This window comes from Schistocerca piceifrons, chromosome 6 (assembly GCF_021461385.2).
Source record: "Schistocerca piceifrons isolate TAMUIC-IGC-003096 chromosome 6, iqSchPice1.1, whole genome shotgun sequence".
NCBI classification, from domain to species: Eukaryota; Metazoa; Arthropoda; class Insecta; order Orthoptera; family Acrididae; genus Schistocerca; species Schistocerca piceifrons.
The window spans coordinates 90,987,699-91,014,982 of record NC_060143.1 but is presented as its reverse complement, the minus strand read 5'-3'; the positions used below and the strand labels follow the sequence as shown (position 1 = coordinate 91,014,982).

At 42.8% G+C, this 27,284-nt stretch overlaps 1 protein-coding gene across 3 annotated transcripts in view; it reads left to right on the top strand.

The window, feature by feature from the left end:
• Positions 1-24,085, top strand: part of LOC124802516 (phospholipase A1 member A-like) — a 128,338-nt gene extending 104,253 nt beyond the window's left edge. For 2 of the 3 annotated variants that reach the window (XM_047263356.1, XM_047263355.1), the window contains exon 8: positions 11,012-11,614. In XM_047263356.1, the coding sequence (XP_047119312.1) occupies positions 11,012-11,222 (211 nt within the window). In that variant the 3' untranslated portion in view covers positions 11,223-11,614. Of the gene's footprint in view, positions 1-11,011; positions 11,615-23,762 lie in introns of those variants that run through there. The other variant, XR_007017126.1, reaches the window with a different exon arrangement.
• The last annotated feature ends 3,199 nt before the right edge of the window (positions 24,086-27,284 follow it).

The window sequence follows — 27,284 nt, the reverse complement described above, 5'->3', positions numbered from 1 at the left end:
AGATCATCTTCTGGTGATTTCCCAATGCCCTAATGACGGTACAAGAAGCCAAAACCAGTTAGTAAAAATAGAAAATGTTCCAGAATGTGAAGAACGTGTCTCTTTCCTATTACTGCAAAATTTATATTTAAAATTGTTGCTTTGTTACTACTTTTTTAACTGGCATTATATATCCAAAGATTTATTATCAGAGAACAAGTAACATACATTAAACAGAACAGCGAACACATTAGAAAAGGTAAGAAAGATTCAGAGGAGAACACCAGAAACACAGAAAACTGTAGATGTAACGTGGAAGACCAGGGAAAAATGAAGATTTTTACAAATACAGCGAAACATTTACATGATTCGTGGGGTAAAGGAGAAAAATTCAACAGAAATACTTTGAGAATAGGCGAGAACAGGTTGACCAAAAGCATTTGCCAACACACCGTTGGCTTGAGAATAACCACAGAACGGGTAGAGCAGGTTAATAACAGCATTCACGAGATAGGTTTAATTTTATTTATTATTCATTCATTCATTTATTTATAGCATTGAAAAGCGACCCACCGATTTGGTAACTATGGTGGGTCGTTTGCTACTAAAAGTTAGTAACAAACTGCAGAGACAGACTGTTCGTCTATTTCTACTGTTTCTCTCAGTGCTGTTTTTTCTTGTCTTTTACGTAATTACACTATTAATTAAAAAACATGTGATACATAAAATACATTTTGGGAAAGGAAAAATTTTCCTATACTTTTAAGAAGAAATAATAGAAGAAAGGAAAGATTTATATAATAAAGGAGGTCCCTTTGCATGGCTACTTCAAGTGGAAAGACTTCGGTAAACACTTCGAGTCTGCTCACCTACATTAGCGTATTCTATCTACTGTGATTACTACTGTATGTTTATACGTCGTGAAATTTCTTCCTACAATCACTTCCTCCATTATCCCGCCCAGTAAACGGGAGAGGAGCCACGGAAGGGTGACCTCGAGCCTCGTCTCACGGAAAGGCACTTCTGATCGGTGTTATGAGTTCGTGTTCATTTGATTAAGTCTTATGATTCTGTATTTGTATGTTTATGTACAATATTATAAAATTCACCTGATTTACAGTTTGCATCTTATACAGTTTAAGTATTATACAATCACACGTGTGAAATAATGATCCCAAAAACTAAAGAATCACTTGTTTTACTTTATACAAACAGGAAAATTCGTTATTTTATTTCTTATTACAAACATATTTCAAAATTCCATGTATATATTACTTGTAGTATTGTTGCAGTCGTGTGATATGCTACTATCAGGTGACAATTGTCTGTTCATGTCGTCTGTTTCCTTATCAGTGTCTGAATCTCTGTTGTCCCATGTATCATGTTGTGGCGCAGGGTTTGTGTCTGGTCGTGATCTTGTACGTGGTCGTTGCTGCTTATAAATCTTGTGTAGCGCTCTTGATATTTCATGAGTGATCCGGTTAAATGGTTCAAATGGCTCTGAGCACTAAGCAACATAACTTCTGAGGTCATCAATCGCCTAGAACTTAGAACTAATTAAACCTAACTAACCTAAGGACATCACACACATCCATGCCCGAAGCAGGATTTGAACCTGCGATCGTAGCGGTCGCTCGGCTCCAGACTGTAGCGCCTAGAACCGCACGGCCACTCCGGCCGGCTGATCCGGTTAAGCATGCTCCATTTATCTGGATCTCTTGAAGCTTGCCCTATGTCATTTATTTCTTTCATCGGTCTTACGCGTGTAAGTGTGCTGAATTTTATTGATATGTGTTCGGGGTATCCACGTTCCACACATTCACATGTATCATTTGGCTAAGGCCAAAGCGGTACACGTATGTTGGGTAAGGGCCATGCCCCGTCTGGAAATGTACCATACCGCGACTTGGGTCAACATGTCTGAACTTCAAACATTCCCGGATGTTAAGGAAGAAGGAGAATACCCGACGACCCTTATCAGATGATTCCCTTTCATTTTGCTATGTCTCAACCTTCAAATGATTTAATTGGCGTTTTTCAATAATATGTTTGTCGGTTATCAGTGTACCCTGTCTAGCCTTTCCCGTCTGTGTCAGTATGCTGTTGCTCTGTGTCTAATGGTTGTGTCACTGGCGTGTGTTCCAAGTACAGCGCATAGGGCTTCTACGGACGTGGTGCCAAATGCCGCTGATATTCTGAGCAATACACCTCTTCGTCCACACCTCACAGCGGTTTTACGGGTCGTTAGTGACAGACGATGTGTCCAGGCACTTGCTGCGAAGCACATAACAGATTCAAAGACGACTGTATGATACGTTCGTAGTGTCTGCAATGGTAGTCTGTAGTGAGTTGAGTTTAACGTGACAGATTTGTGCATTAGTCTTGTCGATTTTTCAGTTGTAAGTCTTATGGGCTCGTTGAATGTTAATCACTCGACGTGGTATATGCCTAGGTGTCTTGTCATTTTTTTCTGTATGCTAGAGTTGTACAGTCTAATGGTCGGTTTTTCTTCAGTGGCCCGCGAGTAAATATACTGTCTTGTTTGGTGAAAACATGAGATTGTTATGGCTGCACCAGTCACTTATTTTTATAAGGAGTTGTGTAGCCTTGCTTTTGATTTACGCTCTCGAGCTTGCAGTTATTACTACTAGCAATTCGTCAGCATAGACTACTACACCCTTAACCATATCACCTTCGTCCAGATTATTTAGGAGTGGTCCATGGCAAGACCTCAAAAAATTTGGCCCCCATGTTGAACCTTTACTTGATAATCTTTTATTTTCTTGCTTGCCATTGAACCACACTATTTTTGCACCAGTCGAGTAAGACATTGCATTGGACTGTTAGTACCTGGATCTCTCGTAGCCTTGCGGCCAAGGCAGGCCACCAGACGTTTTTGAAAGAGCCGGCTATATCTACTGCTATTGTTACGGTGTATTTTTGTTGTGTATCCTCTATTATTTCCAGCAAACGGTTAACGGCATCGTCTATTGAACTTTTAAGTCTAAACCCATACTGATGTGGAGTAAGGCCGAAGTGCGTCCTGTATGAGTGTAGTTGATGACAGAGGAGCTTCTCCTGTACCTTAGTCAAAGTGTTCGCGTGGTAGATGGACCTATAACTCTTCGGATATGTTGAGGCCCGATCTTCAGATTTTTTTGATGATTACTACGTTTGCAGTGTTCCACAGAGCTGGGACCATGCCTTGCACAAATGCTTCACTCAGTAACTCTGTTAGAAAAGGGGTGATCTGTGCAACTATATTTCTTAGTGTTTCTGAGTGTATACCGAGGGTCGTCTTATTCTTTAACTGCTTAATTGCTAACCCTACATCTTCTCGGGCAAATGGGACAGTAACGGGGCCATTTGTCTTTGTAAGTCTGTGTGGTGCAGCTGGTCATTCGCCTTTCTGTCATCAGGGAGAAGCTTGTTCAGCAGGCACTCTACTGAACATCTCCACCCCCTTGTAATAGTGCCGTCTGAGCGTCTAAGAGTAACCAGTATTGTCGGTGTCTGTATCTTACCTGTTTGAAATTTGAATGTTTCTCCCCATAAATTGTTTTGTAGCTGAGCTTCCACAAAATTGTTTCAGTGATCCTGTCTCGTCCTGTATAGTTTCATGGTAGAAATGATACATAACGGAAGTGAGTACAACATTTCCATGAAAAACATGAAGCCTTTCTGGAAGAAACTACCTGGAAGTACAGTCAAAGTTGTATTGACCGAGTCTCTCTCAAGAGACGCCGATAGTTCCGGCCTGTTAGGCGTAGTGGAAGGAAGACTGGTTCCAAAATACAGTCGCCAGTTACCCCGACCCACACATTCCGGCTGTACCGATGCTGATGGTTCGCTATCACCACACCTTGAGGATTCTGCATACTGTCCCACAGATGACTGTTGTGAAAGGTGAAGATACCGCGTAAAGATGGCCTGAAGAAGCCAGTGCCAAAACTGCTCCTGATGTGGAAAGTCTGTCGCTAGTAAGCCTTGCACACGCTGTCCCTCAAGTCATAAGGGTAGTAACAATTGTCACGGAGAGTGTTTCACACGGTCGTCTGGCTTACACTGTACTGGCGGGCAAACTGCCTGGTACTGACATGGCGGTCGCCTTCCCTGGTGTTAATCATATTTTCCTCCAAGTCTGGTGTCCGAACATTTCGGGGACGTCCTTCATGGTTTCCTGCTTCCTGAAACGACCCTGTGTCAGACAAACGGCGAAACACTGTTACAAATACTGAATGCTGTGGTTGTCGTCGGCGGGGATAGGTCTCCTGACACAACCTTGCCGCTCGCCGCCCGTTGCCATTTGCCTTTCCGTAAGTAAACACAATGTCGGCAAGCACTCGATTCGAAAACGGAACCATTGTGTACAACACTGTATCACATCCACTACAAGGTGAGTCAGCAAGAGAAGTGAATCCGTCGGAACATTACCAATGACTATGGCAGAAGTGTGCGCTAGGGCATGACGTATGAGGAACAGTACCATACTCTAGGAGAAAACCATGTATACTGTAACTGTGGCTGCTTGGCACAGCGCGTATTAGACCGCAGTCGCTGTAACAAGGTATGGTTGAATAACTGGTCTCTGGCACGAACCCATGCATTTTCGGACATAAGTTCATTAGAAAATTTTTGTTCCGTATCATCTCATCAATCAATCCCTAGAGTTTGTACAAGGTGGAAAAATTCACGCTGCAGAAACGATCAGTGGAGGCTTGTGAGTATACATTTCGCATGTTCACAAATTTTTACGTCCAGTGAAACTTAAAAGGATGAAATAGTATGTGCTGCATAACAGTTATGATTTGACAGTTTTATACAACTGCAGCCATTACCAATATTATTAACAGTAATATGTATCTGTGACAAAAGAAAGGAGTGTTTTCCTGGAATTTTCTTGTTTTATACATAATTAAGCACAGTTTAGGGCAAGAGGGACGTAATGTGTAAGCTTTCGTTCCTCTCCGTTTCGTCAGCCTGAAGCAAGAAAACGGCATAATTTCCACTTACGAAATTGACTGTTCTTCCATGTAGTCCACAGAAATGTTAATGTTAATACACATACACCACACCGAAGGTACACGTTCAAGCGCGGGATTAGCCGAGCGGTCTAGGGTGCTGCAGTCATGGGCTGTGCGGCTGGTCCCGACGGAGGTTCGAGTCCTCCCTCGGGCATGGGTGTGTGTGTTTGTCCTTAGGGCAATTTAGGTTAAGTACTGTGTAAGCTTAGGGACTGATGACCTTAGCAGTTAAGTTCCATAAGATTTCACACACATTTGAACATTATTTACACGTTCAATAGAGAAAACTATACTGCAACATGACTGACACTGCCTATTTATAAAGAAAAGCTGTATGTCTATTTTTCAATCGGGCAGTTGTCTCGATCTCGCTACGATTGAAGCCTGTAATGTCATTCATAACCTTTTCTTAATTGCAAGCATTGCCAATGCCGGAAGCCTATTGTCCGTCATTGCGTTTCGAAGAAAGGTTTTTACCCTTTTCATTGTTGAGAAACAACGGGATTACTGTATGATAAAATCCAAAACTTAATATACTATAACACATTGACAAAGCCTCAAAACAGATTGATTTTCTATCGCTATAACATACACTGACGTCTGATCTAATTTTACTACGTATGTAGTGAGTTAATCTGCACATCTGAGGAATGTGCTATCATCTAGCGGGATTTATGTCAAGCGAACGGGGATAAACGTCTGCCGCAGTGTGCTACCAGCTAGTGGTATTGACCTAAATTTGTATTTCAGTGCAATGGTTGGCTGTGCACGCCGAGAACCATGCACATTGTTTATCAAATCCACATGTGTTATATCCTTAAAGCCCCACAGAAAGAAGTCTATAGGTGTAAGATCAGGAGAACGGGCTGGCAAATTTATGCGTCAGGTACGTCCTACGAAATGCCCGTCGAACGTTCTGATAAGGGTAAGCTTAGTGTTCGTTGCAGAATGTGCAGAAGCGCCATCATGTTGATACCACATACGTCTACGCGTTTCCAGCGGGACATTTTCTAGCAATGTTGGCAGATCATTTTGAAGAAACTCGTTGTATTTTTGCAGCTGTTTTGGTGCCTTCAATGAAGTGGGGACCAATGAGATGGTCGGCAATTACTCCACACCATACATTTACATTCCACCGTCGCTGTCGCTCTACCTGTCGAGCCAGCGAGGGTTGTCCACGGACCGGTAATGCATGTTTCGTAAATTCACTGCACCGTGGTTTGTGAAACCTGCTTCATCGATAAACAGATAGAACTGCAACGCATTCTCTGTTAATGCCCATTGACAGAAATTCACTCGACTATTAAAGTGGTCTCCATGTAATTGCTGATGCAGCGACACATGATACGGATGAAATTTGTGACGATGAAGTATGCGCATTACACTACTTTGACTCATTGCACTGCCTCTAGCGAATTCACGTGAACTCACGTGTGGCTTCACGGCAACAGCAGCTAACACACCAACTGCACCTGCATTCACTGTGATGGGTTTGTTACGGACCTGTTTGTGTGTTATGACCATACCTGTTGCATGCAATTGTTTGTAGATGTTTTCAAATGTGCGGCGCGTTGGATCATCCCTGCCCGTGTACCTTACCGCATAAACCTGCAGGCTGCAGGTCATTTTGTCTACACTCGCCATAAATGAGTATCATCTCTACCTTTCCAGAGCTAGAATAAACCATTTTCACAGTTCTTACAACACTGTACACACTGTTGTACTTGCGACCTTCTCACGTTCCTACTGTGAGAACTTCTGTTCTTACTTGTGTACAGTACAGTATTACAGACGTCCGATAACACAGTGTACCACAGTTATTCTGACTGTAAGGACTAATTCAACAAGCGCTACATGCAGACACTGAGACAGCCAGACGCGTAAACATCGTGGTCTTCCTAAACACGCGACTGAATGTCTGAGGTTTCAAGCGTCAACTTTACGTTACAAATTACTCCGGATGTGCTTAACATTTTACAACGTAACAAACACCATTGATTAAGTATCTGTTTCTATTTTCAGTTGTGCTAAACAGATTTCCATTTTAAAATAATAAGTATGTGTTGAAAATCATACTTTCGTACATTTCTCAATGGTTTGTATTAACCAATGCCACCAGCCCCTCTCCACACTTTCGGTCTGTGGAATTGGTTATTCAGTGTTTGTTGTGGTCTGGGAGGTGTTTCCAGTGGTAATGTTAAGTGACTCACCCTATAGGAATATAGAGGGTGGTTCAGTAATGATTTTACAAATTTTCAAGGGTGATGGAGACAGATAAATGTATCATTTTGAGGTATGAGTCTCTGTACAGGAAGCGAATGAGTCCAAAGTTATAAGCGAAAACCGTTCTGATGCCTCTGACAGTGGCATGTACCGTTACTGTTGTTGCTAAGATTGTAGGTAGGCAACTTTCAGAGGTGGTACTATGGACCAAGAGAAGAAAAAATGTCCAGTAAACATGGGCTCTAAAATGCATACGTTAAGAGCTATGAACACTACTTCAATAGAGGAGATGTGTTTCACAGAAATGAAGATGAACAACTGCTCATAGCTCCTGAGGTATGCATTTGAGAGCCTATGTTTACTGGACATTTTTTCTTGTCTTGCACCATACTACCACCTCTGAAAGTTGCCTACCTACAATCTTACCAACACTACCTCTGAAAGTTACCTACCATAGATTACAACAGTTTAAATTAAAAATTTAAATTTGTGGTAAGGTCTTATGGAACCAAACTGCAGAGGTCATCGATCACTATGCTTACGCATTATTTAATCTAACTTGAACTGACTTATGCTAAGGACAACACACATTCCCAGGCCCGAGGGAGGACTCGAACCTGTCCGCAGCTCGTGGTCGTGCGGTAGCGTTCTCGCTTCCCGCGCCCGGGTTCCCGGGTTCGATTCCCGGCGGGGTCGGGGATTTTCTCTGCCTCGTGATGACTGGGTGTTGTGTGCTGTCCTTAGGTTAGTTAGGTTTAAGTAGTTCTAAGTTCTAGGGGACTAATGACCATCGATGTTAAGTCCCGTAGTGCTCAGAGCCATTTGAACCAAGGACTCGAACCTCCGACGGCTGGAGCCGCGCGGACCGTCACAAGACGCCCTAAAACGCGCCACTACCCCGCGCGGTGCAATAACAGTACCGGTACACGTATTCCACTGTCAGAGGTACCAGAATGAGTTTCGCTTGTAACTTTCGACTCGTTCGTTCCCGAACCGGCGACCCTTACCGACCTCCCGACTCAACAGCATTAGTGGCAGAACAACTGAGAGAAAATCTGGAATAACTTTCACATAAATTTCCTCAGCATGTTATAGTCTTAGGTGGAGATTTCAATTTACCAGATATACACTGGGACACTCAGATGTTTAGGACGGGTGGTAGGGACAGAGCATCGAGTGACATTATACGGGGTGCTCTATCCGAAAATTACCTCGAGCAATTAAACAGAGAACCGACTCGTGGAGATAACATCTTGGACCTACTGATAACAAACGGAGCCAAATTTTCCGACTCTGTAAGCGCAGAACAGGGAATCAGTGATCATAAGGCCGTTGGAGCATCCTGAATATGGAAGTAAATAGGAATATAAAAAAAGGGAGGAAGGTTTATCTGTTTAGCAAGAGTAATAGGAGGCAGATTTCAGACCACCTAACAGATCAAAACGAAAATTTCTGTTCCGACACTGACAATGTTGAGTGTTTATGGAAAAAGTTCAAGGCAATCGTAAAATGCGTTTTAGACAGGTACGTGTCGAGTAAAACTGTGAGGGACGGGAAAAACCCACCGTGGTTCAACAACAAAGTTAGGAAACTACTGCGAAAGCAAAGAGAGTTTCACTGCTAATTTAAACGCAGCCAAAACCTCTCAGACAAACAGAAGCTAAACGATGTCAAAGTTAGCGTAAGGAAGGCTATGCGTGAAGCGTTCAGTGAATTCGAAAGTAAAATTCTATGTTCCGACTTGACAGAAAATACTGGGAAGTTCTGGTCTTACGTTAAATCAGTAAGTGACTCGAAACAGCATATTCAGACACTCTGGGATGATGATGGCATTGAAACAGAGGATGACACGCGTAAAGCTGAAATACTAAACACCTTTTTCTAAAGCTGTTTCACAGAGGAAGACCGCACTGTAATTCCTTCTCTAAATCCTCGCACAAACGAAAAAATGGCTGACATCGAAATAAGTGTCCAAGGAATAGAAAAGCAACTGAAATCAACAGCAGAGGAAAGTCCACTGGATCTGACGGGATACCAGTTCGATTCTACACAGAGTACGCGAAAGAACTTGCCCCCTTGTAACAGGCGTGTACCGCAAGTCTCTAGAGGAACGGAAGGTTCCAAATGATTGGAAAAGAGCACAGATAGTCCCAGTTTTCAGGAAGGGTCGTCGAGCAGATGCGCAAAACTATAGGCCTATATCTCTGACATCGATCTGTTGTAGAATTTTAGAACATGTTTTTTGCTCGCGTATCATGTGATTTTTGGAAACCCAGAATCTACACTGTAGGAATCAACATGGATTCCGGAAACAGCGATCGTGTGAGACCCATCTCGCTTTATTTGTTCATGAGACCCAGAAAATATTAGATACAGGCTCCCAGGTAGATGCCATTTTCCTTGACTTCCGGAAGGCGTTCAATGCAGTTCCGCACTGTCGCCTGATAAACAAAGTAAGAGCCTACGGAATATCAAACCAGCTGTGTGGCTGGATTGAAGAGTTTTTAGCAAACAGAAGACAGCATGTTGTTCTCAATGGAGAGACGTCTACAGGCGTTAAAGTAACCTCTGACGTGCCACAGGGGAGTGTTATGGGACCATTGCTTTTCACAATATATATAAATGACCTAGTAGATAGTGTCGGAAGTCCCATGCGGCTTTTCGCGGATGATGCTGTAGTATACAGAGAAGTTGCAGCATTAGAAAATTGTAGCGAAATGCAGGAAGATCTGCAGCGGATAGGCACTTGGTGCAGGGAGTGGCAACTGACCCTTAACATAGACAAATGTAATGTATTGCGAGTACATAGAAAGAAGGATCCTTTATTGTGTGATTATATGACAGCGGAACAAACACTGGTAGCAGTTACTTCTGTAAAATATCTGGGAGTATGCGTACGGAACGATTTGAAGTGGAATGATCATATAAAATTAATTGTTGGTAAGGCGGCTGCCAGGTCGAGATTCATTGGGAGAGTACTTAGAAAATGTAGTCCATCAACAAAGGAGGTGGTTTACAAAACACTCGTTCGGCCTATACTTGAGTATTGCTCATCAGTGTGGGATCCGTACGAGGTCGGGTTGACAGAGGAGATAGAGAAGATCCAAAGAAGAGCGGGTTATTTGGTAAGCGTGATAGCGTTACGGAGACGTTTAGCAAACTCAAGTGGCAGACTCTGCATCACGGTGTAGCTTGCTGTCCAGGTTTCGAGAGGCTGCGTTTCTGGATGAGGTATCGAAAATATTGCTTCCCCCTACTTATACCTCCCGAGAGAATCACGAACGTAAAATTAGAGAGATTCGAGCGCGCACGGAGACTTTCCGGCATTCGTTCTTCCCGCGAACCATACGCGACTGGAACAGGAAAGGGAGGTAATGACAGTGGCACGTAAAGTGCCCTCCGCCACACTATGTTGGGTGGCTCGCGGAGTATAAATGTAGATGTAGATGTAGAAATTGATACATTTATCCTTCCCATCATCCTTGAAAGTTTGTAACATCATCACAGAATCACCCAATATATACAAACATTTACAGATGCCAGCGCCTTTCACTTTGACGCTCTGTAGCGTCGTTGGATGACATTTCCGGACATGGGTTCTCTATGTAAAACAGCCTGTAGAGATGTGTACGATGAATTGTGAAACACACTGTAGGCGAAGGGTGGACGCAGCTCATATTAATGCCCACCAAGAAGTGACCGGATACTTTTGATCAGGTATTGTACGAACAGTGGGAATTTGAACGAGAGGTACGAGACGAGCATATGTGGTTGTGTGTCCGCAGGCAGGAGGGCTTCTTCGTGGTGCAGACGGCGTCGTCCCCGCCGTTCGCGCTGGGCCGTTGGCGCTCTAGCGACCCGTACCGCCAGCACACGCAGCCACTGCCCGTGGCGCTGCCTGCGGGATCTGCCGACGACTGCGAAGACGAAGACGCTGGCCGCCTCCTCCGCATGCTGCTCGGCGACCGCGAGCCCGAGCTCGTGTTGCTGCCCTGACTGTCCACCCTGCTCTGCTCTACAGTCTGTCTAGTCCCACACGCGGCTTCAGCTGTTTTCTTAGACATAGGCCGCATCTACATGTCTCCCCTACATCCAAGCCGTCATTAGCGTGCTCTGGCGGTGCACCGTTCAACATCCACATACTTGTAAGTCTTCCCCTATTTATGTTTGACTACGCTTCAAAAGCCAAAGAGAGGAATGCGTCTCCACGACTTAATGCGACAACGCTCTCCTTGAAAGGCGTGCTTCACTTCATTTGTAATGTTTTAAGCAAACGAAAGCTATCACGTGATATGTGGCGGAGAAAACCTAGTAAATTAGGTAGCAGTAGCACCAGCTGCTCTAACAACATATAAATACGCAAACTGTGACCATTACTCCCCCCCCCCCCCCCCCCCCCAGAAAAACAAGTTTTGAATATCGAGCGGTGCTGCAGTGCAGTTGGAAATTTGAGTTGATCAGGGATCGTGTCCTGATGACCGAAGCGGTTAACGCAACCGATCGTGAGAAGCCATAAATCCGTGTCCAAGTCCCGATCCGACACAAATTTTCAACTTTCGTCATTGCATTAGCACAATGCCCTTGCGGCTGGAAGTCCTGAATTCTCACCCATCTTTTCCTTTACTTTTCCCATTCTCTGCTTCATATAAATTTGAAAATCAAATGACTATTTCATCTTCCCTCGTATAATATCACCTGCAATTTTAGTAGTAGATGACAGGAGTCGGAAAACTTCTCCAGCCACCTTGTCTTTACAAGTAAACTTTTTCGCACCTTTACAGCTGAGCTACACAACTCATTCCAGGAAGCAGCACTCTCTCTGAACTGTTGTTAGGCGAAAGCGAAACTAGAGCTTACCAAAAATGTAATTAATCCAGTCATATATAGCAACAAGTTGCGAAACAGGACGACAGAAGAACCAGAGAGGTAATCAGAACTGTACTAGGAGGAAAAGCAATGCGTTTTCAGTGCTGGTGGCAGAAATGGTCGAGTGGATACCTCGATAAACTGCAACAACTGCTGTTATCACAAGTAAAAATGCGGAGCAAAGGGCAACCGGTACTAAACAGCAAGCACATTGTGACGAACTGGTCTGTCGTATCTTGACACTTAATACGACCACACATCCAATCATGTGCTACCACTGCCTATATAAATTCGTAAATACTCCATTACAATGTCTGTCATGGGCCGCCACGGGAGCGCAAGGCACCGATATATCAAATACCTCTGGTTGTCAGATGATGACTATGATTTTTACATTCTCAGACCCATTACTGTACTTGAAGACTGAACAAGTGTAGAATACAATTGTATTATTCTCTTTTACCATGGTGTCCTACCGGATGTTAACGTTCACTATGCCACACAGAGCGATACAGTTTGCCATACTAAGTGATGTTACCATTTACAATCTCGTGCTAGTAATCACTATCATTTACTACGTTGTGCATTTACCATTCGCTGTAACATGACGTTACCACTTACCTTGTCATTTTAGCTCAAGTTACCAATCACCATGGCACGACACCCAATGTCACCATCTACCATCTACCTGGCGTTACCATTCACCAAGCCATACTTCCTGACCTTAGCATGTATCAGCAATACAAACGTCAAGAAATATCATGAATAATGAAGCACGTTGGTATTGTGGAATATCCGTTTCATATGTTGTACATATACAGAATGTTTACAGAGAATACTATAAGCTCACAAACCATGTTCACATACCAAATATTCCTCACTGACAAAATGAAGTATAAATGCATTGCGAATATAAGAAGTAATTACGTTATTTAAGTACCTACCGTGATTGTATGTCAACATTTGTTGTTTAAAGAAGTCATATAAATTTAGATTAAAGAGCAAATAAAAATTTAAATTACTTCTGTTTAATTTTTTTTCTCGTTCTTTGGAATCTTTTTATGAATTATTGTTACAAATCATTTTCAGTAACTTTAATTTTCATTTCTACGTAAATGTTGTTCTTTACATAGCCCTTTTAACTTCAGTTTCTAGAATGAAACCAGTATCTGTCCTAGTTCACGACTACGCTAATTTATTTATAGGTTGTAAGTATTTCTAGTTATTCCAATCTCATCTCCAGGTGTGTCTTTTGCAACAGCTAATTTTAACACGTTTTTATTGGGTCGTTTTCTTGTCTGGCTGTTCGTTACAAATTTAGCAATTGATTTTAAACGAACTTCCCAATGAACTACTGACTTGAAACTTTAAGTATATGTGAGAACTGGATGACAATGGAATATTAACTCTCTTTCGTGTCTGTGGGGTGGGGTTTAGTACTTTGTTTACCATGTTTTATCAGGTCGCTTTCTTGTCGGTTGGTGTGTTCGGTACAAATTTTGCAGTCGATTTTAAACTAATTTTCCGATGAGCTATAGATCTGCAACTTTCAATACAGCTTAGGACCGGGCGACAATGCAGTAGCAACTTGCTTTCTGGTATGTGCCGAAGGGTGCTTTGTGTGGTCCCGGCGGAGGTTCGAGTCCTCCCTCGGGCGTGGGTGTGTGTGTGTTTGTCCTTAGGATAATTTAGGTTAAGTAGTGTGAAAGCTTAGGGACTGATGAGCTTAGCAGTTAAGTCCCATAAGATTTCACACACATTTGAACATTTTTTGTACTTTGTGTACCACTGCCATTTCTCCCTTTTCATGTTGCAGTCGCGAATGTTTCGTGGTAAGAACGATTGTTGTTAAACCTGTGTGTGAGTCCGATGCTCTCTCATTTTTACCTTCACGGTCGTTTCGTGAGTTATATGTAGGATGAATCAATATATTGGTTGACTTAGGTGAAGAGGAACTGCAATAAAATTGACATTTACCATTTGTCTCTGTTGCACCCTCTTCAAAATGTTTGAAATCAATTGAAAAATTCCAAACCCACAAGACTTAAGAGCAGAAAATAATTATTCACATTTTTTTAAATGTAACACATTTTCAAAACGGACTAAGAAGTGTAAAATAATGTCTCCTAACCTCATATAGTTAATCCGGACAATTTGTGCACGTGAATTTTTAAAAGCTATTGAGAGTACTTGTAAAATTTAAAACGAGAAACCTGGGACGCATGCGACAGATAGTAGTAAGGGGTGTAGAGAGTAACCGTCGTTGAGAAAAGTCACGCAACAGTTCATACCATCTCCATTGCAACGAAATTGCTAATGACTTAGGTACCCTATTCATGCAACAGTTGCATATTGCAATGTTATACCTCACTATGAACGGCGCTTGTGAAATGTCAGTACTTTGTATAACCGTTTTCTTGTTATTCAGCGTTATCTTCCTCTTGGGGAGGGAACCATATCGCAGATCTCGGTGCTCTGTATTGAATGGCAAATCACTGTCCTCATCATACATATTATTAGGATAAGCCAAATATATCTACAAGACACAACGTACAGCAGAATCACCTGCCACCGTTGAAAAATTCATTCAGTCGATTTCAGAATGACCCTCCAGTAGTTAAAAATGTCTGCATGGCAAACCAGTATAAATTCCGAACATCCAAGTACAAGATGTAACTTGAATAGATGGTACTGTTGAAATTTTACTGATTCGTGAGTTGTTTGTCTTGTTGTGCCTGTGAATACATTGGTAAAGCTCTCCATGCATCTCGCACTGAAAGTACAACATGATGACAACTTTGGTTAAAAGCTCCATTTCGACTAGCGTATTTTTGAGTATTGTGGTCCAATGATAACCCAACTGCTAAGTAATAGTAATCAGAATTCAGAATGCATGTTGCAGGCAAAACTCCAGAATTGTTCGAATACATCTGCAAGGAGGAATAAATCTGTGCTCATATAAAGCCCTGCATATTCACCTACGTTAGAGATATTAAATTCGTGGCAAACACACACCATTTGTTCAAATTCTGCATCAGGTAAGTTTTCTGGAGAATGGAAATATACCAACTAGTGTGGTTTCAATGAATCCTCTGCCAAATCCAGGTATTCATACGGGAAGATCCCTTCATCTTCATCATACTCCGCAAACCACCTAATGGTGTGTGGCGGAAGATACTTTCGGTACCACTATCCAATCCCTCCAACCCTGTTGCACTCGCGAATAGTGCGTGGGAATAATGATTGTCGGGAAGCCTCTGTATTGGCTCTAATTTCTCGAATTTTCTCCTGATGGTCAATACGCGAGATGTATGTGGGGGGAAATAATATGTTGTCTGACGCCTCCTGAAAAGTGCTGTCCCGAAATTTCAGTAGAAAATCTCTCCGTGATGCACAGCGTCTCTCTTGTAACGTTTGCACTGGAGTTTATCTAGCATCTCCGTAACGCTCTCTCGCCAGCTAAACGATCCTGTGACGAAACGCGCCGCTCTTTGATAGATCTTCTCTACCTCCTCTATCAGTCCTACCTGATAGGGATGCCAGATAGATGAACAATTCTCAAGAATCGAGTGAACAAGCGCCTTATAAGCCACTTCCTTCGTGGGTGAGTTACATTTCCTTAAGATTCTTCCGATTAGTCTGAGTCTTGTGTCTGCTTTTCTCACTATCTGTTTTATATGGTAATTCCACTTAAGGTCGCTCTGGATAGTTATGCCTAGATATTTTACAGCAGACGCTGTCTCCAGCTGTTTGTCACCAATAGTGTTGCTACACAGTAGTGGAATTCTTTTCCTATGTGTGTGCATTATGTTACATTTATTTACCTTCAGAGTCAACTGCCAGAGTCTGCACCATTCATCAATTCTCTGCATGTCGTTCTGCAAATTCTTACTATCTCCTGGCGTTGCTACTTTGGTATAAACAACTGCATCATCTACGAATAACCTTAAAGAGCATCCGACGGTTTCTACTAGATCATTTATATATATTGTGAACAGCGACATGTTGAGTTCTATCTGCAAGAAAGTCTTGAATCCAATCGCAGGTCTGCTCCGATACTACTTAAGCTCGTCTTTTTTTCATTAAACGGCAGTACGGGACGGTGTCAAATGCCTTACTGAAACCTGCCTGAGCGCCGTTGTCCACTGCGCTGTGGATCTCATGGAGGAACAGAGCGAGCTGAGTTTCGCAGGATCTCTGTTTGCGGAATCCATGTTGATTTTCATATAGGAGCTTTTCATTTTCCAAGAACGTCATAATTCTTGAGCATAAAACATGTTCCATAATTCTATAACCAATTGACGTCAACGATATAGGTCTATAAATGTGTGGACTGTCTTGTGGCCTTTCTTAAAAACGGGAATCACCTGCCCTTTTTTCCAGCCGTTAGGCACCTTTCATTGCTCAAGCGATCTGCGATAAATTACTGCTAGAAGGGGAGCAAGTTCTTTCGCACAATCCTTATAGAATCTTATAGGTATCTCATCTGGTCCTGAAGCCTTCCCACTACTAAGCGATTGTAACTGCTTTTCAGTTCCGCGATCGGTTATCTCAATATCTGCCATTTCGGCGTTCGCACGACGATTGAAAGGAGGGACAGTGTTATGATCTTCTGCAGTGAAACAACTTCGGAAGACCGAATTTAGAATTTCGGCCTACTCTCTGTTATCTTCCGTTTCGGTAGCGATGTGGTCGCTGCAAGAATGAATAGATGATTTTTACCCACTTACTGATTTTACATACGATCAAAATCTCTTAGGGTTTTTACTCAGGTTGTTTGACAACGTCTTACTTTGGAAATCATTGAAAGCTTCTCTCATTGCTCTCCTTACGCTCATTTTCGCTTCGTTCAGCTTTTGTTTGTCAGCTGGGTTTTTACGTCTCTTGAATCTGAGATGAAGTGCTCTTTGTTTACGTAGCGATTTTCTAACACGGCTATTAAACCACTGGTGATAATTCTGAGCCAGCACGGGAGGCTTCTTCTGTTGGGCCAGCGGTCGAGTTTTCGTAATGTGTTGGAACTTAATGTCATCAGTCTGTGCAGCTCGTGTGAGGTGCGTATCCTTCTGACATAGAGATTCAGCAAATTTCCGAAGCAATGCCTGCATAAATCTTATTAAATCTGCGAAGCTCCGCGTTATGTGGTTGGTAGCCCTCTTTGAAAACCACATATATGAGAGTTGAAACTTTAATATTGGCAACTATTTATTTACAGCTCGTACAAAACAGATACGCTTTTCAAAGTTTTACTGACCTTCAGCATTATGTATAACTCGTTGCCAGCGATGTAGAAGTAGCAGGATACTCTTAGCAGTGCCAGTTGTGTTGACAGTTCGAGCGGCGCGGTCTACGGTCCGAAGAATTTGTAGCAGTTCTGAAGCGAATTCCGTGAAGTGTTTCCTTCAGTTCAGAAATGCTGACACTGCTAAGAGTATCCTACGACTTCCACATCGCTGGCAACGGGTTATACACAATGCTGGTGACTAGTCTGAAGGTCAGTAAAACTTTGAAACACGTCTCTATTTTGTACGAGCTGTAAATAAACAGTTGCCACTATTGAAACTTCAACCCTCGTACTTTATTTCTCTGTGCCCCCAAGTAGCACAGCGATCTGACAACTGCCTACACCAAAACCAAGTACTTAATAATGAAGTGAGTATCATGCTCACTCACATTGTGAATAACACTGAATGTGCTGTGGGAGCTAGAAATTCAGGTTGCATTCATTGGTGCCATATATCTCATTCACTTCCTCTGCATATGCTTGAAGCTTAGAGAGCAACAATTTCGCAGGATTTTGCACATCAGTGGACTTAAAATAATTAAGGTTTGAGTCATTTGAACTTACAACCATATTTTCTGCAGCAAATCATGCCATCATTCTGTGTGCGTTGTTTGTGAGACAGTGGGGTCACCCGCAAAGCTTGTGTCATTCTGTTTCGGTTGTATACAAGATAGTGGTGACACCCTCGCAGTTTACCACAGAAATGAGAAGACATTCAAACTTCGCATATTCTACAAATGGTACTTGCTCCTTGTGAGAAAAATTCTTAAACTTTAAGAACTTCTGTAGCTCAGTAGGCATCTCTATACGTACCAGGTCTGGGTAGAGCAATCTCTCCTGTGCTCTGTCAATTTATCATTCATTCATATAAAATGGTTTAAGCACTCAAAACTAATATAGTGTCATGCATGTGGAAATAAGGTGGGACTCGTAACTTCTTAGCAGATTAAAAGTGAGTGGGAGACCGAAACTCGAACTTAGGAACTTTGCGTTTTGGGAGCAAGTGCTCTACCGACTGAGCAACTCAAGCAGAACTCACGACTTGTCCTCATACCTTCACTTCCGCCAGTACCTCGTTTCCTACCTTCCAAACTTCACAGAAGCTGCCCTGCGAAATTTAGACCTGGGTTACCCACCGCCTGGGGAATGTTCCTAGAATGAAATTTTTAAGTGTGCGCTGATATGAAACTCCCTCGAAAATTAAAACTGTGTGGTGGACTAAGGCTCGAACTAGGGACCTTTGCCCGTCTTGAGAGAGTGCTCTACTGACTGAGCTATCCAAGCACAACCCACGACCTGTCTCCACAATAGCACTTCTTCCAAGAGTGCTAGTCTTGCAAGGTTTAGGAGAACTTCTGTGAAGTTTGGAAGGTAGGAGACGAGGTACTGGCTGAAGTGTAGCTGTTAAGACAGGTCGTGAGTCATGCCTGGGTAGCTCTGTCAGCAGAGCAATTGGTCATGAAAGGCAAAGATCCAAAGTTCGATTTTCGGTCCAGAACACAGTTTTAACCTGCCAGTGAGTTTCATAGAAACACACAATTCGCTGCAGAGTGAAAATTTCATTCAAGGTGGGACATATTTTGACTCAGTAGAGATGAGCAACAAATTGGCATGTTTTTCGCATTGACCTACAAATGAGAAACGGTGGAAAGGTCCGACAACATTATGCTCAATCTTCTTATTCTTCTGCATATCAAGCTTATGATGCTTGTATTCCTCTTCTCCAGTGAATATATGAATTTATATGCTAAATTCTGCCTCTCCAATTTTGCAGCGTCCTGCAGTTTGACGGTCAGTTCAATTCCATGATGTTTATAATACCAATGACTATCACGCACATAGTATTTACTTTATGCTCTGCATGTTTCTCAAAATTTTTCTCACAAGCCAGAAGATACCTAGCAAAGCAAGCAATGTTGGAATTTTTCACATAGTAACAGCTCCCTTAAAAACTGTCAAATAGGGATCATAATCATATGTGCCAAGGGCTTTCGCTGGTTCTTTATCCTGTTTTTAAGAGATTTTTCATACCACTCAGTAAGTGGCATGCTCCATGATATCGCACCAATCTGCCCCCACAAATGTATAGGCGCAGTAACAACATTATTTTTGATGATGACAAAATAACAACGTAAAGTGGCGTTTTACTTTATGGCAGTATATTGTGAATCATCAAGAGTGTTGTATATTTCTCATTCCCAACGACAATTACACGCATTGACAAACAAGAGCAGGTCTTGATACGCAGCCAAATTCCTGATCCGGACATGTAAAATCCTATTCCCAAATGCACCCCAAATCACTGCAAAAGGCAATTCTGTGGCGTCACACACCTCCTGCATCTGATCGTTGTTGCTGTTAAGATGGACTGAGGAACTGAAGCTGGCCAACAGATTACTGTAACAGGATCTTCGATAGCTGCTTAGTGCGAGTGCCGAAGTTCAAGATGGCCTCGGTACAGGCTCCAATGTCCATGATGAGCTCTTGGTCGCCAATTCTGGAGCTCGCTAGTGCAGGCGAAGTTCAAGCTCTGAAGCCCAATATTAGCTACTGGGTGCCAGTTCTGAAGTCCAAGATGGTCTGGGTGTGGGCTCAGGCGTCTACAATAAGCTGCTGGGTGCTAGCGCTAGATCCACTCATCCAGAATTCACCGCCAAATAAGGACTGTGTGAGCATAATAGTTTTTTGAGGTAGCAATAATAGCAACAGCAGATATATAGAATATGGGCTGACGCTTACGGAGACATTTATGATCAGTGCTGTTGGCTCTACAGCCCCCATACTTCTGCATCTGCCTTTTGGTCCAGTTATAAAGCCACAGATGCCTCATACAGCATCTGTCCCATCTTCCAAAGGGGTAACAGCTGATTGTCATCAACATCTGTAGCATATGAAAAGAATCCTCAGTCACGCAATCAATAAAATTTCACATAATGAATACAGAAAAAATATTACTTAAATGGAATGTGGTTCACAGTCTCCACCTCTTATGTGACTGCAGGGGTGTTCACCATTCTGAGAAATATTTCTCTCGCCACACACACACACACACACACACACACGCACACGCCCACACACAATGTGGTCGCCTGTGAATGTGTATGGTTAGGGGTTGAGGCGCATATTAGTGGGAAGTGAACACTCAGCAATCACATTGGACTGCCTATGCTGGTGGCAATATGTGTGTTGAGCTGTCTGGGTGGAAAAGACTGCGAGTAATACAAGAAATTGTTCATTTTTTAACCTTTTGTTTGTCATCTAACTGAACAGCGCTTTTACATTACTAAAAGCACATACAGACTTTGAATCACAGTCAATATGACTCTTGTTCTTGTATATATGGTGTCTGTTGTTTTGGACATGTCGGAAAGTTCAAATGGTTCAAATGGCTCTGAGCACTATAGGACTTAACATCTATGGTCATCAGTCCCCTAGAACTTAGAACTACTTAAACCTAACTAACCTAAGGACAGCACACAACACCCAGCCATCACGAGGCAAAGAAAATCCCTGACCCCGCCGGGAATCGAAACCGGGAACCCGGTCGTGGGAAGCGAGAACGCTATCGCACGACCACGAGATGCGGGCATGTCGGAAAGAACAGACACAATTTGATCCTGCAGCCCTTATGAATCAGGATACAAGTGAATGAATGATATTAGCTGCGACTGGGCACTGATTTAATTCAATGGGGAAAGCTGAAAGCCGGCCGCGGTGGCCGTGCGGTTCTAGGCGCTCAGTCCGGAACCGCGGGACTGCTACGGTCGCAGGTTCGAATCCTGCCTCGGGCATGGATGTGTGTGATGTCCTTAGGTTAGTTAGGTTTAAGTAGTTCTAAGTTCTAGGGGACTGATGACCTCAGATGTTAAGTCCCATAGTGCTCAGAGTCATTTGAACCATTATTTTTGAAAGCTGAAATTTTTGCCAGTCCAGAATTTGATCTCAAGTCTTCTGCTTACTGGGCAGATGGACTGACCATTGCACCATCTGGACACAGTGGCCATCACAATTGCATGGACTAACCTAGCACGCCTGCCATCAGACTCTTATCACACACTACTGATATAGAGCCCCTTGCCAATTACCCTCATCTCTGTCAGAATTTCGCTGATTCCTGTTAGAGTTCGAGAGTGGTGTGCATCCCCTCCTCATTAAAGTGATCAATTGGGCTTCTTTACCTTAATTATAAATGTGGTGTCTGTTCTTTACGGACACAGAGATGAAAGCAGCCTGTGCTGACGGCATAGCAATAGCTCTGAAGTGAACTCCTCAAAAATGGCTCTTCAGGGCCCAGGTGCTGACCTAAATATAACCTGGACACTAGGATACAACTGGTCCTATTTGCAGTCAAGCGACCCTTACAAGGGAAAGGTCCATTAGGCCAGCGAGTTTGGTTGCCGTCTGGTGGTCATATAGGATGTGACCAATGTTGTGTGTCATCTGTAGGGAAGACAGCTGCCTGCTTAACCTGACTCTAATGTGTATTGCTAATAGAATAGGTGTAGGCCCATGATAAAGTAGAAACAATTTTTTCTCGAAAATACATACACGTGTTGAAAGTATATTCCACCACAAAGTGTAACCAATGACAATTATAATGTATGTCTTGCCACAATATAATAAGTCCACAGTTGTCAACTGTATATTGTTGGGCAGAACTGAACCATTCCTCTTTTTGCAGTAGTATTGTAAGACCCATCAGTTACTATGAAGTCACATCCATCTGGTCTTGATACTGACTACATTAGTACATGAGGGTTTTTAAAGGGATAAAAGAGCATGACTTACTTTTCTATTTACTGTGGATAGATACTGCCTAAACTATGGTGTGTAGTTGGAAATATGACCATGTTTAAATATGATCACAGTTCTGTAACTACATGGCACGGTGGTGTAACACATATTATCATATAGTGATACACAGTATGCATAAAAATGCTAGATAATGGCCTCTTCTGTCAGCTGTGTGCTCTGGTGTGGAAGATCTTCAAAATTCTTCTATAGCGTCTCAAGGAAGCTATTTTCCTATGGCTGCCAGCATGCTGGGCAGCATAGCTTGCATATATTGAATTCTTAACTGTATGATTTTGTAAATGCATGCATTGTGAATCATTATATATCTTCATTATGAGAAGTCACCACAGCAAATAATATGTTCATCTAATACTACTGAGGGAGTTTTAATAATTCCATTATATATGGTTGCAATTGCCCTTACTTTATTGCACAGATGGATCCACTCATTGCTAGATAATGTCACTTTACTACTGCAATATTCAGGATCTTCGAAAACCACCACCAGATTGAACAGTTATCCTGATGCCATTCTGACAACCACTTCTTTTACTCTTGATGACATTCAAACTACGTAATTTATTAAAAACTGATCATTTTACCACTGAAGATTCAGGCTGTCGTTGTATTAGAGGATATTCAGTGATATCACTTGCAACAATGACAGGACGACTTAAACAGACACAGACACACACACACACACACACACACACACACACACACACACACACAAATATACGCGCGCGCGCACTCACATTCACTTACACATCGTCAGTCTATTACTGTCATGTAATAGTTGCATTCCTTTTTAAGTGTTTTGTTTTTTACTGTTGTTACGACAGGCAGAAATGATGCTCCTGCGAAGACGTAGCCAAAAGAGGGATCTGGGAGGTCCACACCTTCCTACCACATAAATGAAATTACAGACAACTAAGTTGCCATGTAATGAAATTGAAAGTATTCTGAGAAAAATGTTATGCACTATCGGTATTCAACAACGCTATCGACAGATTTCAACTAGCGATATATCGTTTGTCCAATACCATCTACTGTACAATGTTGGCCTTACCTGAGCTCAGTTTTTGTTTTCTTAATCATTTCACCTCTTCCTTCTAGTAAAATTTAATTTAAGTACTACCATTTATTGTTCCTGTACTGAGTGCTGTTCTGATAGTTCCTAATTATAGATAAGCTTGTAATGAGTAAGAAGATGAAAACCAAGTTTGTTTCACCCACTAGCGTTATGATGAGTTAAAAATGTGTACACATTACTATAGTAGTCTAATTAACTATCTATAGCAGTTTAATGTTAGCACTGGAGTCGTTATTTGGAAACAGGTAGAATTTTTGGGTTGCAGTATTTCACAAGACAGTGTAGTGGTAAACATAAAACATCACTACAAATAACATTAAATTAAAATCTGTATAAATACAAATATAAATGTTCGTCTGTACAAAATCATAAATCTCCAGAAGTTCTTCACCTATTCTTTTGAAATTTTCACACAATGTTGCAGTCGAATATGTCCGTGTTTTACAGGGGCGTGTTGAAAACTAATGCCTCCATTTTTTTTATTCTGTTCTCAATATAGATTGACGTGTTACACGTCATGCGTATTTCCGGCCGACCTTCCCGCTTCACAGATGCAAGATGAAAGGCTCTGCCGCCAGAGGACTCTGAACTGAATCATGTAACATGGCGGTGCGTATCGTAACTATCTCGACACATGAGAAACAGTGTGCTGTAATCGAGTTTCTAACCACAAAAGAGCTCGTTCACACGTGGAACACACTTTTCTTAAGCATGGTAAAGCCCCATCACACACGAGTGTTTCGACAGCTCCAACAATCCGACGCCTTGCGTCACTGGAGAAGATGGTTATTGAAAGGGGAGGTGATAGTGGAGAGAGAGAGAGAGAGAGAGAGAGAGAGAGAGAGAGAGAGAGAGGAGGCAGGAGGCGATGGAGAGAGAGAGAGGGGGGGGGGGGGAGGTGATGGAGTGGGAGAGGTGGTAGGAGCAGGAAATGGACAAAGATGGGGGGATGAGGAGACGGACAGAGACAGGGGAAAAGGAGATTAGGATGTATATCCATTTCACATACATATCAGAAACGTGTGCTTTCTCTTTTCTTTCTTTTCCATTTACCCAGACTGAGCCACAGCAGTGAATCGCTGAGAACAGCTAGTCAGTGTATAAAATTACACTTGCATTTGCCTGTATCGCCAAAACTCGCGTTGATCAACGAAAAATATCCACCAAACAGCGATAGTTGCATTTATTTAAAAAAATTTCTCGAAATTCTAGCATTAGTTGACAAAATATAGCCCAACGTGGTCACCTGAGCAGTACTCAGTTATGAAAATCAGTTCAAACGGAATGATGAGGTGAGATTTGTGGAAAGTGCTAGGGGTATGTGATGACAGCGCGTTCTATAGTTCGCCCATTTCTAAAATAAAATATGTGTCATATAAAAGACCAAGTATGTTGTACATCATAGAGGAGTTTATTAGCATCAAAGGCAGTATAACCATAGTAGCATGGATATTTACTAACTCATTAATGGGGTCACGTAAATTAGAAGCATAGCTGAAATCAAATTGTGAATCAGTGTTACGATCTGAAAACTGTGCATTCCATTTTGTTTTCTGAATAAATTTGGTTTTTATAGTTTCAAGCTGAATGTCGAAATAATAATTGTAAAAAAAGTTCTTAATCAATTACGAAAATCGAAGAATTTTAATGAAATGAAATATACTTTTAATAAGCTCCAAAATCGAATTGAGGAGCTTGGGATACTTTGACGTGCTGTAAGAGTTCTGTCTTGGTTTCAGATAAGATGTAAATTTAAATACAAAATAGTAATAGGAGAAATACAGCTATTGTCAAAAGTCGCTTGAACCCATTTACTTTTAAAAGTTATTGAACCCTACGTTATAATTCTTCTGCTTTGTAGTAATGAGCCTTATATTAGCAGACTGAGAGTTTGTTAGCAAGAGTCATACATTGTACTAGAATTTAATTCGTTTGGAAATAAAGTGAAATCATCATATTGCGAAATAAAGAGATTTAATTTTTCGTTACTGGTGAAAAAAAATTATTTTTTTACAAAAAGCTTTTCTTATTTAATTTTAGAGACCAAATACTAATTGTGTGGAGGCATCTCAAAAGGATATCCTCCACTTAAAATTGTTGTTCTTGTTGTGGTCTTCAGTCCTGAGACTGGTTTGATGCAGCTCTCCATGCTACTCTATCTTGTGCAAGCTTCTTCATCTCCCAGTACCTACTGCAACCTACATCCTTCTGAATCTGCTTAGTGTATTCACCTCTTGGTCTCCCTCTACGATTTTTACCCTCCACACTGCCCTCCAATACTAAATTGGTGATCCCTTGATGCCTCAGAACATGTCCTACCAACCGATCCCTTCTTCTGGTCAAGTTGTGCCACAAACTTCTCCCCAATCCTATTCAATACTTCCTCATTAGTTATGTGATCTACCCATCTAATCTTTAGCATTCTTCTGTAGCACCACATTTCGAAAGCTTCTATTCTCTTCTTGTCCAAACTACACTCCTGGAAATGGAAAAAAGAACACATTGACACCGGTGTGTCAGACCCACCATACTTGCTCCGGACACTGCGAGAGGGCTGTACAAGCAATGATCACACGCACGGCACAGCGGACACACCAGGAACCGCGGTGTTGGCCGTCGAATGGCGCTAGCTGCGCAGCATTTGTGCACCGCCGCCGTCAGTGTCAGCCAGTTTACCGTGGCATACGGAGCTCCATCGCAGTCTTTAACACTGGTAGCATGCCGCGACAGCGTGGACGTGAACCGTATGTGCAGTTGACGGACTTTGAGCGAGGGCGTATAGTGGGCATGCGGGAGGCCGGGTGGACGTACAGCCGAATTGCTCAACACGTGGGGCGTGAGGTCTCCACAGCACATCAATGTTGTCGGCAGTGGTCGGCGGAAGGTGCACGTGCCCGTCGACCTGGGACCGGACCGCAGCGACGCACGGATGCACGCCAAGACCGTAGGATCCTACGCAGTGCCGTGGGGGACCGCACCGCCACTTCCCAGCAAATTAGGGACACTGTTGCTCCTGGGGTATCGGCGAGGGCCATTCGCAACCGTCTCCATGAAGCTGGGCTACGGTCCCCCAAACCGTTAGGCCGTCTTCCGCTCACGCCCCAACATCGTGCAGCCCGCCTCCAGTGGTGTCGCGACAGGCGTGAGTGGAGGGACGAATGGAGACGTGTCGTCTTCAGCGATGAGAGTCGCTTCTGCCTTGGTGCCAATGATGGTCGTATGCGTGTTTGGCGCCGTGCAGGTGAGCGCCACAATCAGGACTGCATACGACCGAGGCACACAGGGCCAACACCCGGCATCATGGTGTGGGGAGCGATCTCCTACACTGGCTGTACACCACTGGTGATCGTCGAGGGGACACTGAATAGTGCACGGTACATCCAAACCGTCATCGAACCCATCGTTCTACCATTCCTAGACCGGCAAGGGAACTTGCTGTTCCAACAGGACAATGCACGTCCGCATGTATCCCGTGCCACCCAACGTGCTCTAGAAGGTGTAAGTCAACTACCCTGGCCAGCAAGATCTCCGGATCTGTCCCCCATTGAGCATGTTTGGGACTGGATGAAGCGTCGTCTCACGCGGTCTGCACGTCCAGCACGAACGCTGGTCCAACTGAGGCGCCAGGTGGAAATGGCATGGCAAGCCGTTCCACAGGACTACATCCAGCATCTCTACGATCGTCTCCATGGGAGAATAGCAGCCTGCATTGCTGCGAAAGGTGGATATACACTGTACTAGTGCCGACATTGTGCATGCTCTGTTGCCTGTGTCTATGTGCCTGTGGTTCTGTCAGTGTGATCATGTGATGTATCTGACCCCAGGAATGTGTCAATAAAGTTTCCCCTTCCTGGGACAATGAATTCACGGTGTTCTTATTTCAATTTCCAGGAGTGTATTTATCGTCCATGTTTCACTTCCATACATGGCTACATTCCATACAAAACTTTCAGAAACGACTTCCTGACACTTAAAATTAAGAAATAAATAACTTTGTTTTCAGAATGAATGAAAAAGATGA